We start from the raw sequence: 13,662 nt of genomic DNA on the forward strand, positions 1-13,662 counted from the left end.
TAGGGAAAAACCCAGGCACAGGGAAAAGGCAACAACCAGGAAGCGTCCGGTGAGCAGTAACAGGCTCCAGCTGTGATCCACTGCAGCTCCAGCGGAGCCCGAGTCAAGGAGCTTCACCCGTCCACCGTGCACCCATCCCTGCAGTCTAACCGTCTCCGCTTCCTTCAGGAACGAGCCGTCCGCGGGATTACAAACGGTAAAGCGATTTATGTGAGGGAGCAGCCTTCAGGATTTATGCCGTACGCTCGCGGTGGAGTGCAAACACAGTCACATCTGCACATGGCTGGATCGTCTGTCAAAGGAATTAAGGTTTTGACCCCAGAATTCGTGATGACTCTCCAAAGGAGCATCCGAGACAGACCTGCACTGTGACCCCGCGCAGCACATGGTCTCAGGGGTATATCCCGGGACATATTTACGTTCCTCCAAAGAAAGATAAGTCAATAACCACATACAGTAGCAGTTACAAGTCAGATATTAATTTAATTCCTCCCCTCCCTATCTGCCCAAATAAGCATTAATTCACTGGAGCACTGGGGCCCGATTATTTATCATTCTTACCGGGGTTTCCATTTTCTCCGGTTAAGGTAGAATTACTGCATCGCAGCTATCTAGACAGGAAGGTGGCTGAATGAAAAACACCACGCACCTAACGCAAGCATGGGTAGCTACAACCTAGACGGGAATTTTTTTTCATGTTATTAGCGGCTAACATTGAAGCGGAGGCTGGCTAAAGCGCAGCGCATCAAATGCATTTGAAAGCCGCGGTCGACCCTCAGCAAAGGAAACGTTCTCAAGCTTCCTACAGAGCTGGGGGCTGGCGGGGCAGCCACGCTGCCGGATCCTGCCCCAGGATTTAGCGTCCTTTAGAGCACGAGCCGGGCTGCCCCAGCTGCAGGCGCGGAGCAAGGGGTCGGGCGCATCCTCGGAGGCGGCCGCGTGCGCCCCGCAGGCTGAGCTCGCCCACCGCCAGCCCGAAGTAGCCCAGCTCCTCCCGAGTCTAGTCTCAATCAAGAGCTAAAAATGAACCTTATTCATGATTAACATCTATATTTGCATAGCGTGGCTGTCAGCTTAACACAAAATAAATGTTTTGGCACATAGAGTTAGAGGCAGAGGGTGAGCCCTGCCCTCCAGAAGGGAGCCTCATCCTCAGAATGGGTTAATGATTGGTTCCTAATTAAATTAACAAGTCATTAAACAAGTCCCGCTCACCATCTGGCCAGGGGCCGGGTCTGCTTCGCCGCGCTCGAGGGCTGATGCGGCCACCGGCACCTCCGAAGCGAGCAGAGGCAGTCGGTAACTCTGGAGGAGGAGTGTTAAACCTGACCTGATTCAGTTCTCAATCGCAGGAAATCCTAAAGGCACCAAAGCCCAGGGACTGTTGGGGTGCAGAGGTGGGCGAAACCCCCTCCCCGAGCTCCTCTCCAGGGGCGGCCAGGGCTGGCGAAGGCCTTGCCCGAGCCCTGGCTCCCAGCCACCAGCCTTGGGAGCCTCTTGTTCGGCGGAGGCAGCAGGGGAAACTGCTTGGAACAGACCCAAACTGGAGGTGGACGCAAGGGTGCTTTGCTACACGAGCCTTGCAAGGGCTGGCATTTGGATTACAGTAAATAAGTCTTCTTTTCTTTAGACGCTTGGTACCAGTCTAACCTCCGCTGCCCCCATCTGCCATCACCTGCCCCACGTCCTGCAGCCTCCCCTCCGCGCCCCGGCCGAGGAGCGCAAAGCGGAGAGGACCAGGACCACAGCAGAAAGCCCCAACCACCCGGCGCCGAGGAGGCACGCTGCACGCTCAGACCCAAAGCGCGTTTCCAACGCCGGAGCCGAGCCAAGAGACAACTGCCATCCACTCGTGACTAAACCGTGAAGGTTTAGGCACAGGCGCTGGCCGGCTCCGTCCCCCCCCCCCCGCGCGGGGGCGCGTGTGCCACGGCCCGGGCGTTCCCACCGGGAGCTGCCGGGCTGCAAAGTCCCGCGCCACGTCGCTGCCTCCGCTCGGGCGCGCGAGGCTGCTCCTGGCTCCCCGCTGGCCGATTTACGGTAAGGCGCTAAGCAGCGCTGGGTAAGTCATCAAGCGTTACAAGCAAAGCTCAGGCCTGCAACTTTCCCTCAGCAAACACCCAAGCCGAAAAAATGTGCTTTTTCCATCTGCTCAAAGACTGTTTGCGCGAGCTTTGGTAGGAAGCAGATGTGAACGCGTCCCAAAGCATGATCAATTGTTAGTCACTCGGTTATATAAAACCATGAGAATTTCCTCTTCGCCGCCGCCAGCGCGAGGCCAGCTCCGCGGGTGCGAGGCCAAGGCTGCTGCTCGCAAGAGCCAAGCGAACCCAGGTTGGGGAAACCTCCGGGCGCATCGCTGCCGCTAAAGGGAAAATTTCACATCTAGGGCTCTCGGCGGCGAGCCGAGGCGCTCCGCGGCCCCGGCCAAGGCAGGGAAAGCCACGGTCTGGCCTCGGAGCAAACCGACAAACACTTCGGGCTCCTAATTAACCGGGATATTCAACCCCCTCCAAACCACAGCGAAGCTTCAAAGCCTCCCCGACCTGCCTCCAGCTCGCCGCTCTTCGCTGCTGTCGGTTATTCTTGACCCGCTAAGGAAAAAAACCACCACAGCTGAAACGGGTCTCCCCGCTACAGCACGGGACCCCCGCTCAGGCGGCGAGCCGGGACACGGCCTCTCCCAGGTGTTGGTAACCAAACGGGCGACTTTGGAGGCAGCGGGGGCTCGGGGGGCTGCCGGGGTCCCGAGCTCCAGCCGCCAGGTCGGCTGCAGCGCCCGGCGCGCTCCCGAGCCCTGGGCTGGGCGAACGCTTCTGCTCCGAGGAGAACGATTTTACTATCCAAACAAACAAGCCATCAAGACACCTTCTGGTTTTGGCCAAGGGTTTCTCTCCCTTGCAGCAAAACGGCGGGGAGCTGCGAGAGTCTGGGGCAGGGAGCTCGGCGCAACCGCCAACTCCGTCTGTTCCAGGAGAGCAGCAAGAGAGCGGACCTGCATTTAAAGCAAAAACGGGAGAGCGCTGTTTTCCAGCGTAACGCCAAAACATCTGCAGGGGGTGGGGGCAGAAACAAAGAAGAAAATTTTCTAAGCATCATAAAATCCCAGGCATTTCTAGAGCCGCTCCAACGGCCGGTGCTGCCGAAGCGGGGAGAAAACAGAGCCGACCGGTCCTCGAGCAGGTCGCCAGGCGCCGGCCGCGAGGACGGCTCCAGACCGCCGGAGCAAGGCGGGAAGAGGCAGCCGGACCCCTTATCCCAGGTCCGAAGGGAAGCGGGAATTGCCCCCACCCCGAGGAGACCCGCCTCCACCGATGCCAGGGCGGCAGGGCCAGGAAGACCCAGCCGGGGCGGCAGCAGCGGGGGGGGGGGGGGAAGCGAGGAACAGGCGAGCGATCCCCATCCAACAATTCCTCCCCGAAATTAAAAGCAGGCCTCCGGAGATGGCCTCGGTGGCGTCTTGTAGGAATCCTTGTTCCGGATTTCCTACACGGAGGCGAGCAAGCCGAGCAGACCCGTCCCGGGCAGGACCGGGCCGCCCCGCGCCCCTGTGCCGAGCCGGGGGCTCCCGCGCCGCCGGCAGCGCCTTGATCAGCAGCCGGGGACGAGTCGGGATGACATAACCATTAACGGCACGGAGCCGAGCCTTTTGTCCGCGTGCCGAGAGCGAGGGAGAGAGAGAGAAAGAGAGGAAGAAAGAAAGAAAGAAAAACTTCTGGAAGTCATTACGGTTCCTCTGCTCCAGCCTCCTTCTTGGCAGACAGCTCCCCGCTCCCCTTCCCTCCTCCCCCCGCGCCCGATTCAAAATGCCAGCCTGTGATTTTTAAATGAGAAAAAGCTGTACTGTACTCCAGCGCTTGGATAAACTCCTACACAAACTTCCAGATGTGACACAACCGCCTGGAAGAGGGAATTCACAGAAGAATCTCCTTAAAAAAAGAAAAAGAAAAAAAACACGCACACGGAGCAAACAAAGCGCGCTCGCCCGCGCGGCACGGACGGGCGGCGGATGCATCCAGAGATCCCTGCTGATGTGCGGCGCGCTGCTTAGATTAGCATCGACCCACTCCTGCCTTTGCTCGGGAAAGGAGTAATTAGGGCTCAGCTGGCTCCCGGGGGCAAACACCAGCCCCCTCCTGCCCTCGCTTTTGCCCTAAGGATTTCCTAAGAGCGGGCAAGGCGCTTGGCAGTTACACTGGCTTAAAAAAAAGAAAGGAGGGAAAGAATTTAAAAAAAAAAAAAAAAGAAAAGGCGACGCAGTCTCTGCTCCCCGGCATCGCCGCCTTGACGCCCGCGCCAGCCAAAGGGACCGTCGGCACCTGCCGCGGGAAGGGAGCGCCGCGGCGCCCCGAGCATCCCGGCCCGGCGCCGCGTGCACGAGCGGCAGCGGCACGAAACCTCGGTCCTAGTTTCCTACGCGGGCTCAAGGGAGAGGGCGATCGGCGCGCGCGGCTCTCGCTCCGCGCGCCGCAGCTACGAGGCGGCCGGGACGCTCCCAGGCGAGCGGCTCGCTCCCCGAAACGAGGCAGGTTGAGGGGTCCTGGAACCGCGCGCGCGTGCCCGCCCCGGGAAACAGAGCAATTCCTACTCCTTTCGGGGTCTGGGGTTCTTTTAGGGTTTTTTTTTGTTTGTTTGTTTGTTTTTAAATCAACTTGATCCATTTCGGTCCCAGCCTCTCAAAATGAAGCATTCCGGTTTTCAAACCCAAAAAGCAATGCGGAAACAGATGTATCTGAGCATCCAACACCAGCACATAAAGCTCTTCCCTTAAAACACCTTTTTGATGGAAAAACCCTATTTTTAGCTCTTGAACAAAGGGAGCAGAGCCCAGCTCCTGCCGTGAACCGGCAGCGGGGACGGGGCGAGCAGGGAGCAGCGGCACGGGGCACTTCGGAGGCGGGCGCGCTCGGCGCGGGTCCGCAGGCCCACGCTGATGGCCGGACGGCTGCGGCAGCGCAGCCCCGCGGCGGCAAGAGGCCGGCCGGGTGCAGCCGCGCCGGCTTCCCGCGAGCCCCGGCGCTCGCCGGGACGAGGCTGCACCGCGCACCGCTCGCTCGCGGGCCACCCGGGTTTACTGCGACCCAAAGGCCGCGCACGAATGCCACGCCTGGGCCCTGGGTCAATCCAGCCTCAATAAATAAATATTTAAATACAATTGAGAAGCCAGGGACCATCCGCATCCCCCACCCAAGCTGCTGGGGTTCACACGAGAAGGGAACGCTCCTCCCAGCGACAGGCCCAACCTTGCCCTTCCCCGAACGCCCTGGCTTTGCCCCTCCGCACGGGGGTAGAAAAGAGGGAGTTTTAACGAGTCTGGGCCCTCTCCCCAGGATGCCGCTTTTCGCCACCTCTTGGCAACAAATCCCCCTTCCCGCCTGCTGCTCTCCAGGCTGCAGCTCTCTGCAGACAGGCAGCATCCGCGCGGGGGGAAGAGGCAGAGATTTTAGTACTACAATAGAGATCACAGGTCCCTTGCAGCTACACTGTTATTTCCCTATTTGGAGCTCTTAACACCACGCCGTAGCATCCTTGGTACTTTCTCCATCCCTGCTCTTCAATCACTCCACAACTCGCAGAAAAAGAGCCTTGTTTTTGGTCTCTGATCAGAGGGGCAGTCTGGCACAGACCCTGTGAGAGCCTTTCATCCCCCAAGCCTTTTATTTTATAAGCGAAAGTCAAGCAACCAGCCTCCCTTGTCTTCCCCCGCCGCAGCCGCCCGGCCCTGCGGGCGCGTGCCCGCCGCGGAGCTGTGCCGGGGCCGCGGGCAACGCGGACCCCTCGCGCCTGCACGGAGCCGAGCCATCGGGAAGAGGCGGGCTGGGAAGCGCATCCCACCGGGATCGGCCCGGGGGTCCTCGCGGGGCTGGCGGCGCTCGCCGAGGAGCACGGCGTCGCGCAGCGCCCGGCCCCGGCCACGCTTTCACTAGAAAGACCCGTATGGTGTAGACAGCAGAGACAGTTTTGCAGGATGGATATAGTTTTAGGGTTAAAAAACCAAGATCTCAGGCGCTGGAGCATTCAGTTGCTGGATCAGGACAAAGTTCATGGCTTTTTTTTAGCGCTGAGGGAGCAGAGGAACGAGGGTTCAGCGACTTTCCCTGTCCATCTCCGCTCCAAACGGCGGGAGAGGAACCTCCGCGGCCCTGCCAGGAGATGCTCTGAATTCAAATGTCACAGAAAAGCCTGACAAATCACTTTGATGGGAGCTTTGCATCCTTGCTGGACACTGCGCGTCTCCTGCTGTCCCCCAAATCTTCCTCACGGCCTCTGCTACCAAGGTCGCACGAGCTGCCCGGAGAGGGACCGAGCGCAGCGGCCCGCGGGCGCAAGGATGCCCCGGAGCGGGACCGGCGCGGGCACAACGCTGCGGCGCCCTGGGCACCGGCAAAGCGCGCGGGCAGCACGCAGCCAAACCCGCAGCGCGCCGGTGCCCGGCCGGGCAGGAACGCGTCCGTCCCCGGCCGAGAGGCAGAGCTCCAGCGGCGCCGAGCGACCGCGCAGGGCGCCGGGAACCCGCGGAGCAGGAGCGTGACCGGCACCCTCATCCCTCCTACCCAAAGCGGCCGGCGGCAACAAAGCCTTTCCAACAACGCGATTACACAGGGGTTTTCTGGCGCGGGGTCACGACGCCCAGGAGATTACCGCGTGCTAAGAGTCGCTTTGCCGGCCCACCGCCCTAACACCACGGGAAAGGGCAGACGAGCCGGCGGCTCGGCTCCGGCGCGCGGGCGGCAGGGCGCTCAACGGCACCGCGAGCGCTCAGCGAGCGACGGCAGGCAGCGCGGATGCCAAGCCGGCCAGCGTACTCCTTTCTCATCTGCAGGCTGAATCACTTCTTTTTTTTTTTTTAATTATCATTAAATAAGCTCTCCCGATTCTGGGTCAGTGACCCTGAAAACAAGCAGTCGTGCACAGACACGCAGCCCGGAGGCCCACAGCAGCATCCCCCGGGGCCCCGCCAGGGCTTATGGCTCTTCGCAATCTCATTTCTCCATCGGAAGTAAGTCGAAAAGTAGTGACAAGGAAAATTCGAGCTTCCAGGGCTGCACCCTAATGCTTGTTCCCTATTTGAAGCCGTGTCGCAGGTGCCCAGGAGACACTTCTAAAATAACACTAATTTTCCAAGGACAGAAGTTAACCTGCTGGTATCGGCAGCCACAAAAAAGATGCATTTCAAGCCATTATTTGGGGGGGGGGGGGGGGAGTCTACTGAAAACAGCTAAGAAGGTGCAGGTGTTAACACCTGCTTCGAAACATCGTCATTAGGAGGAAAAAAAGACTTGAAAACATTTAAATCAGCAATCATATATAATATTAGTCATAGCAGGTAATAAGAACACACTGACTTGCAGCCTGTCATTAATATTTCTTCCCAGAACAGAACGCTTCAGAAAGTTTCAAGGTTTCCTAAGATGCTTAAATAAATGCAGCTTTGAACTGCTGAGCTAGTGTGCAAGAGAGGTGGGGAAACTGCTGGCAGCATTCAGGCCTGGGAAGCGAAATCTTGTTTTTCCCTCCTAGGGGACATTTTAGGAAAGAAGGCAGACTGCTTATCTGATAAATTATTGCTGAAGCTAAAGTAAAACAACGTTCACAACTCCAGCAGACCCTTGCCGCTCTTCTCTGACACACCAGCCTCAGCCCAGGCGCAGTTCTTAACTGCCCACCCAACCCAGGAGCAGGAGGAGGATGCACAGTCTCTTCTGGCCCTCTGCACCACGTAACATGTCCTCCCCGTTCCCACCGAGCCTCTGCCGCTCCAGATGTGGGGTTTCTGCCCATATGTAGTCGACTGGCTTTTGCACAAGCAGAGCCGCATGGATCCGATAACTTCCTATGCATCCCGGCGGAGGCGGCCTTTCGCGCACCATCCCCTGCTGGAAGCCACCGAGCTTCGTTTGATTTCATTTAGGTATTTGTTTTTGCCAATCGCGAATGTAAGCGGAGTTTGGGCACGGCAAAACGCTTGCGGTGCCGCGAACCGAGCGCTGGTGGTAACTCAACTCCAGGGGAGGCTTTAAAGGCACCGAGACCGCGGCAAGAAGTGATTTTCTATTGTCTTCTTTTGGGGAGCTTAAACTTGACTAAGGCAGCTCAGAGGCAGCCCCCGTGCCGGCGCAGAGAGCAGTCCGGGAGGAGACCCACGCACCCCGACACCTGGGGGGGGGGACCGGTCAAGCCGCAGCCCGTGGGCGCAGTGACCACCGAGGACCCTCAGCCTCGCGCGATCCCCATGCATTGCCCAGACCCCTCAGCACAGAGCATCCCCGGGCCGCAGCGGGGAGCGGGGCCTTCCCCCACCCTCGCCCGCTGTGTGTTATTTAGGGATCCTGGAGCCAGGCAGCATAGCAACCCCCCCGCCATGCTGCTGCCTCCCCCCCCCCCAAACTGTGCCCTCCTTAAAACCCCCAGGGAGGGACTGGGCAGCCTGAAAAACCAGAATGGGTGAGAAATAGGGCCGCGAGGAAGGGTTGGGGTCCCTCGGCGTGTCCAAGGGAGGAGGGAAACCTGGGGTGCCCCCGGGGGAGCAAGGAAGGGCCCGCGGGGGGTATCACCCCACACCTCGCCGGTCGGGGCGTTTTGCCCCCCTCCTCGACAGACCCCTCGCAGCAGCCCAGAAAACTTCCCGGCTGGAGCCACCGGGGCAGTGGGGAGGGGGCGAGCACAGCCCTGGCCCCCCCACCGTCGGTGGGGGGGGAACCCCCCAAATCCCGGCTCCTTCCCCCCACCGCAGCCCCGGGCAGGCCCCAACAGCGGAGCAGCCAGGCGCCGGAGGTGCCCCCCGCCGGGCCCCAGGACTTTGGGGGGGGGGGGACAAGGGGCCCGAGGGGCTTACCTGGCCGCCGGCACCTGCAAAGGATATGGGTTACACACCAGCCGCAGGCACCAGCTCCGCGGCCGGCTCTCCTGGCTCAGGTAGAAGAAGACGACGGGGGCCAGCGCCGGGTAGGGGAGCGCCTCCGCCTCCGAGTCGCCGCTGCCCACGTCCCGGTCCCCCGGCCCCGGGCGGCCCCCGGCCCCGGACAGGTCATTAAGGCGGATGAAAGTCTTGGCTCTGCCCGGCTCCTCCTCGGCCGCTCGCGGTCCATCCTCGTCCATCCTCCGGCCGGCAGCCCCGGGGGCGAACCGGGGCAAGGCGGGGCGAGCCGGGGGGCGACTAGAGGGGCACGGCCATGCCGGGGGGCGGCAGGCGGCTGCGGCGGCTTCAGCGCCGGGGCTGCATGGGGCCGCGCCGGGCGGGCGAGCCGCCGCCTAGCCCCCCGCCGGCATGCGGAGCCGAGCCGCCAGCCGGCCGCCCCGGGGCTGCTCCTGCCGCCCCCTCCCTGCCGCCCGGCTCCGGGCTCCGTAGCTCCTCCTCGCCGTGCCTCCGGGGGCCCGAGCCCGGCGAGCCGCGGAGCGGCCCCCGCTCCCGTCGGGCAAGGGCCGCCCTAGAGGCTCTGCCTACCCCCTCCGCGCCCCAACATCTGCCCACGGAGGTTGGGGGGGGGGAGGGAGGAAGGGGGCTGCCGGCCCCCCGGGAGGGGGCTGCCCGGGAGCGCGGCGGGAGGCGGCGGAGGATGCTCCGGGGCGGGCGAGCCGCGCCGAGCCGCGCCGCGCCGAGCGCACCGCACAGCTGGATCCCTCACTCCAACTTCAAGTCCCGGCTCCTCCCTCCCCCAGCCGCCAATGGGGGCTCGTCCCCGGCCCCTCCGCGCCTGCCCATTGGCCGCAGCGGGTGTCAGTCAGGCGGGGGGGGGGAGCACAGCTGGAAGGGGGGGCCGGGTCCCCCGGCGCGGCGCGGCGGGGCTGGACGGGGCGCACCCCGCGGGAGCCGGCCCGGCGCGGGGATGCGACCCCGGCCCGCCGCCCCTCCCCGGCTCTCCGGGGCCGGGCCCGGCACCGCGCCGCTCCCCGCACCCCTGCATTTTGGAGGGAGGGAGGAACCTGCAGCGCCGAGCGCAGGAGGAGGAAGAGGGGGGCAGAGCCCCGAGATTTGTTAGATGAAGGCAGGCCCGCTGCAGCAGATACAGCAAGCCGGGGCGGTGGGGGGGAAGCCGGTAAGCTGCAAGGGGAGGAGATGGGGCCAAGCCCCAGTGCAGGTGGGGGGGCACCCTACGGGGTTAGCCCCTCCGTGCAGGAGGGCAGGAGCCCCGAGGGACCGAGGCCTGCAGAGACCAAACTGCCGAAGGGGGCTGGGAGCTGCTCTTTGCCCCGGGTGCAAGGCATAGGCGAAACTCCAGCCGCGCTTAGCTGAGGGCCCACCGCACTCCCTAGTGCCTCCGCTCAGCTCCTTTCCTGCTCTGAAGGCCCCAGCGAGTCCTGCCTAAGACCCTCTCCCTGCTGCAAAGCCCCAGGCTGGGCTTCCAGCAGCTCCCCCCATCGTTCACCTCCCCCCGGCTCCCCAAGCAGGGCCGGTGCTGCTGGGCTCCGCACAGGCAGGCCGTCCCCCTGCACCCCAGCCCCAGGGGCCACACATGCCCCGCGACAGCCCGCAGCCCACCGGCCCCGGAGCCGGGGACCCGACCACCCCGGCGCGGCCCCGCTCCCCCCTGCTCGCAGGACGCGGCCGGAGCTCCCTCTGCCGGCGCGAGTCCCGCCGCCGCGGCAGCCGGCCCCGACGGCAGCGAGCGCCCCCGGGGGCTGCGCGCCGGCGGCCGACGCGGGGGGACACGGCCAGCGGCCGGGACGGGCTCCGGGGACACACGGCCAGCGACGGGGCAGATCCCTGCCGCCTCCTGCCCCAGGACCGGCGCACCCAAAAGCAGAGCGCAGAAACACGCCCTCCCCCGGCACCCTGCAGCCCCAGGGGCAACCCAGCCGTGCTGGGTGCTTCTGGCGCAACAGAGCCCTAGAAGGATCCCCAAAACCACTGTGGGGCTCCCCCAGGACACCTCTAGGAGCAGTCCTATCTGGAGATGCACTGTTCTTTCAGGAGGGCCGGAGTAAAGGATTTTCTGCAAGCACCGCTAATTCCAAGCGCAAACATCCCCGCAGCCCGAGTCAAGGCCTCATTTCTTATTGTTTAGGACTTCTTGCAACTTTAGAAGCAGCCTTCTCTCTCTTCCCATGGCCACTTCTCCCACGTCATATTTATAGAAGCGCACATACACACACAAGACCCCTCTTTAACTTCAAGAAACCACCCCAGAGAGCAACAGGGAGATGCTCTGGCTGACCCAAAACGGCCTGGGAGCACACTTGCTCTTGGATCCACAGCCTGTGCTGTCCAGCCTGAGACAAATCACATGCTTGCTGGCAAAACTTCAAGGCCAGCCGGGCTCCGCTGCAGAACGGCAGAGATGGTGCTCAGGGAAAGGAGATGCTGAAGCCCAACAGCCCCACGCTCGCTGTGGCCACGCAGCCAGAAAAACCTCTGGAAGTCGGCGGAGAAGCAAGCGCAACAGAGCACACGGTCCAAGCAACACCAGGCAAGCGGAGAGCCTGCGGCCTGGGCAGCAAGGAAAGGGATTCCCACTTTTTCCCCCCATGTTTCCAAGTAATTTCCCCCTCCAGGTGCCGGTGGGTGCACCCACAGAGAGGCCAAAGCTCATCTGGGCCTTGGCATCTCTCCACACCTGCCGAAGTGACCGGACACACCAACCGCAGCTCTGACCCTGCCAAGCCACGCAGGGACGTCCTGCTGCACCCGCTGCGGGAGGGGAAGAGCAGGGGCCGACGCAGGGCCGCACGCGGGTGCCCGGGCCATCGCCCGCCGCTCACGGCCCAGCAGCCGACGTACAAACGCAATTCACAGAAAGGTCCCCCGACACATTTGCATGTGCAAGGTGCAGTCTTAGATCAAGCAATTTCCTCGCTGCATATGCGCAGCCTGGTCACAGCTGCTTTTGATCCGATTCCCTTTGTATCCCGATAATGTACAGAGAGCCTTTGTGTGTCATTCTGTTTATTTAAATGGATTTGGAGCAAACAGTTTTTTAGAGGCTGAAGCTTTGAGCCTCTAAGTGGGTTAGCAGATTATATGCTGTCTCCATTTTAATTACGTTTGGCTCGTTTTGTTTATTGGGGACATTTTCTAGAATTACCTTCTTCGGGAGAATTGGAAACGTTTTACTTTAAAAGGTACCTGCCCTATAAAGGGATGCGACATCACACACAAGAGACCATGCAAAGTTCCCCATCTCGGAGAACGCTCCCCCCTCCAACAAAGAGGGAAGGACAAGAAAGGCTCAGCAAAGCCGCATGCTCTCCAAGTCTGAAATGAAGCATCTGAACACCAGGAGGGAATCAAGCCTAGCATGATTTCGGTATCCCTGTGCTACAGCAAAAACAGATAAAAGGATGCTCTTGCAAGGGAAAAGGGACCACTGGTTACAAACCACAGAGGGATGAGAGCCCGCTGGCAGGGGGTTAGACCCTCTGCCTCGGGGGGGAAGCGGAGCGGGGAGCCACCAGCTCGCACCCCTCAGCGCAGCGTGACGGGTGGAGGAGCTAATCCAGGCTCGCTGCCTGAGCTGCGATAAGTCAGCCAAGGCGGAGGGAGTTATCTGCCGACCTGGGGGGGGGAACCGACAGGAGAGACCATAGGTGAAGTCTTAGCCCGACTGAAGCTGCCAACAGAGCCGCCTTTGATTTCGGTATGTCTCTGCCCTGTGTCACGACTGCTCAGAGCAGGGATGAGCTGGGGACCCTACCCCAGCCCGGGGAGTCCCCCCGGACACCGTTCCCACCGTTACGGGGTCCCCTGGGGTAAACTGAGTATTTGCCTTCTTCAGCCGCCCCGAGGGGCTCAGCCTGGAGACAAAGCGCGGCTCCCACCCCAACGCCGGCAAGAGGGAGGAAAAGCAGCAGAAAGCGGCACCGGGGACCCGAGACGCACCTTTAGGGATCTGGGATGCAAATGAGGAGAAATTTCAATAGCGCATAAGAAACTAATGAGGTCACGTTCCCCTCACACGCACAGCCCTGGCCGCCTAATTATACCCGAGATAGCACAGGAGAGAGGGCCGGGGGGGCCACGCGGGGCAGCAGGGGTTTCGGGGCTGGTGGCATCTGGAGGAGGATGGAGGAAGGTGCCTCGCGCTCTGCAGCACGGGGACGACCCATGGCCGGTGTCATGGAGACCCAGCTGGGGACCCAGCCCGGCCCCTCCGCCGGGGATGGGGCCAGATCCCAGGATCCGCCACCGCACGCCAGCAGCATTTCTAGGGACAAACGTCACAAGTAACATCTCACGTCAGCCGGGGAGCGTTAGACAAGATGTTTAGCGAGGACGACTCTGGCGCGGGAACGGGATTTGGAGTCGCCTGAACAGGAGCCGCACTAAGTTGTAATGGGGAAACATCTACATCTGTAACTGTTTTAGTGGGAGGCGGATTGAAGACAGCCTCATCGGAGAGGCTCCCATCCTATGAGAACTAGTCGCGATTTGTTTTGCTGTTGACATACAGCTGCAGTAGCTGTGGGTGATTTTAATAAGACAGGATAATATTTCTATCAGTTCGAGGAGCTATGGATTGAACCCATACAGGCATCTGGCTTCGCGCTGGATGATAAATCACAACAAGATACAGAGCTCTTCTCATGCCTTGGAAGCGGGGAGAAAACACACATTTCATTTGGACGTCACAGTCCGGGAGGGGAGAGCAGGACTCCCACGACCCATTATTCAGCCTCAACTGCTGTTCAAGAGCGGTTTGACAGCCGCAAACCCCGTCTCCGCTC

The 13,662-nt window shown here is 61.5% G+C and overlaps 1 protein-coding gene across 13 annotated transcripts in view; it reads right to left on the reverse strand.

Moving 5' to 3' along the window:
• The window catches only part of CACNA1G (calcium voltage-gated channel subunit alpha1 G), a 162,895-nt gene extending 153,720 nt beyond the window's left edge, over nt 1-9,175 (reverse strand). For 7 of the 13 annotated variants that reach the window (XM_068913527.1, XM_068913526.1, XM_068913522.1 and 4 more), the window contains exon 1: nt 8,864-9,174. In XM_068913527.1, the coding sequence (XP_068769628.1) occupies nt 8,864-9,099 (236 nt within the window). In that variant the 5' untranslated portion in view covers nt 9,100-9,174. Of the gene's footprint in view, nt 1-8,863 lie in introns of all 13 variants that reach the window. The other 6 variants (XM_068913530.1, XM_068913528.1, XM_068913529.1 and 3 more) reach the window with 3 other exon arrangements.
• Between the last annotated feature and the right edge of the window lie 4,487 nt (nt 9,176-13,662).

The sequence above is a fragment of the Struthio camelus genome, chromosome 19 (genome assembly GCF_040807025.1).
Source record: "Struthio camelus isolate bStrCam1 chromosome 19, bStrCam1.hap1, whole genome shotgun sequence".
Lineage (NCBI taxonomy): Eukaryota > Metazoa > Chordata > Aves > Struthioniformes > Struthionidae > Struthio > Struthio camelus.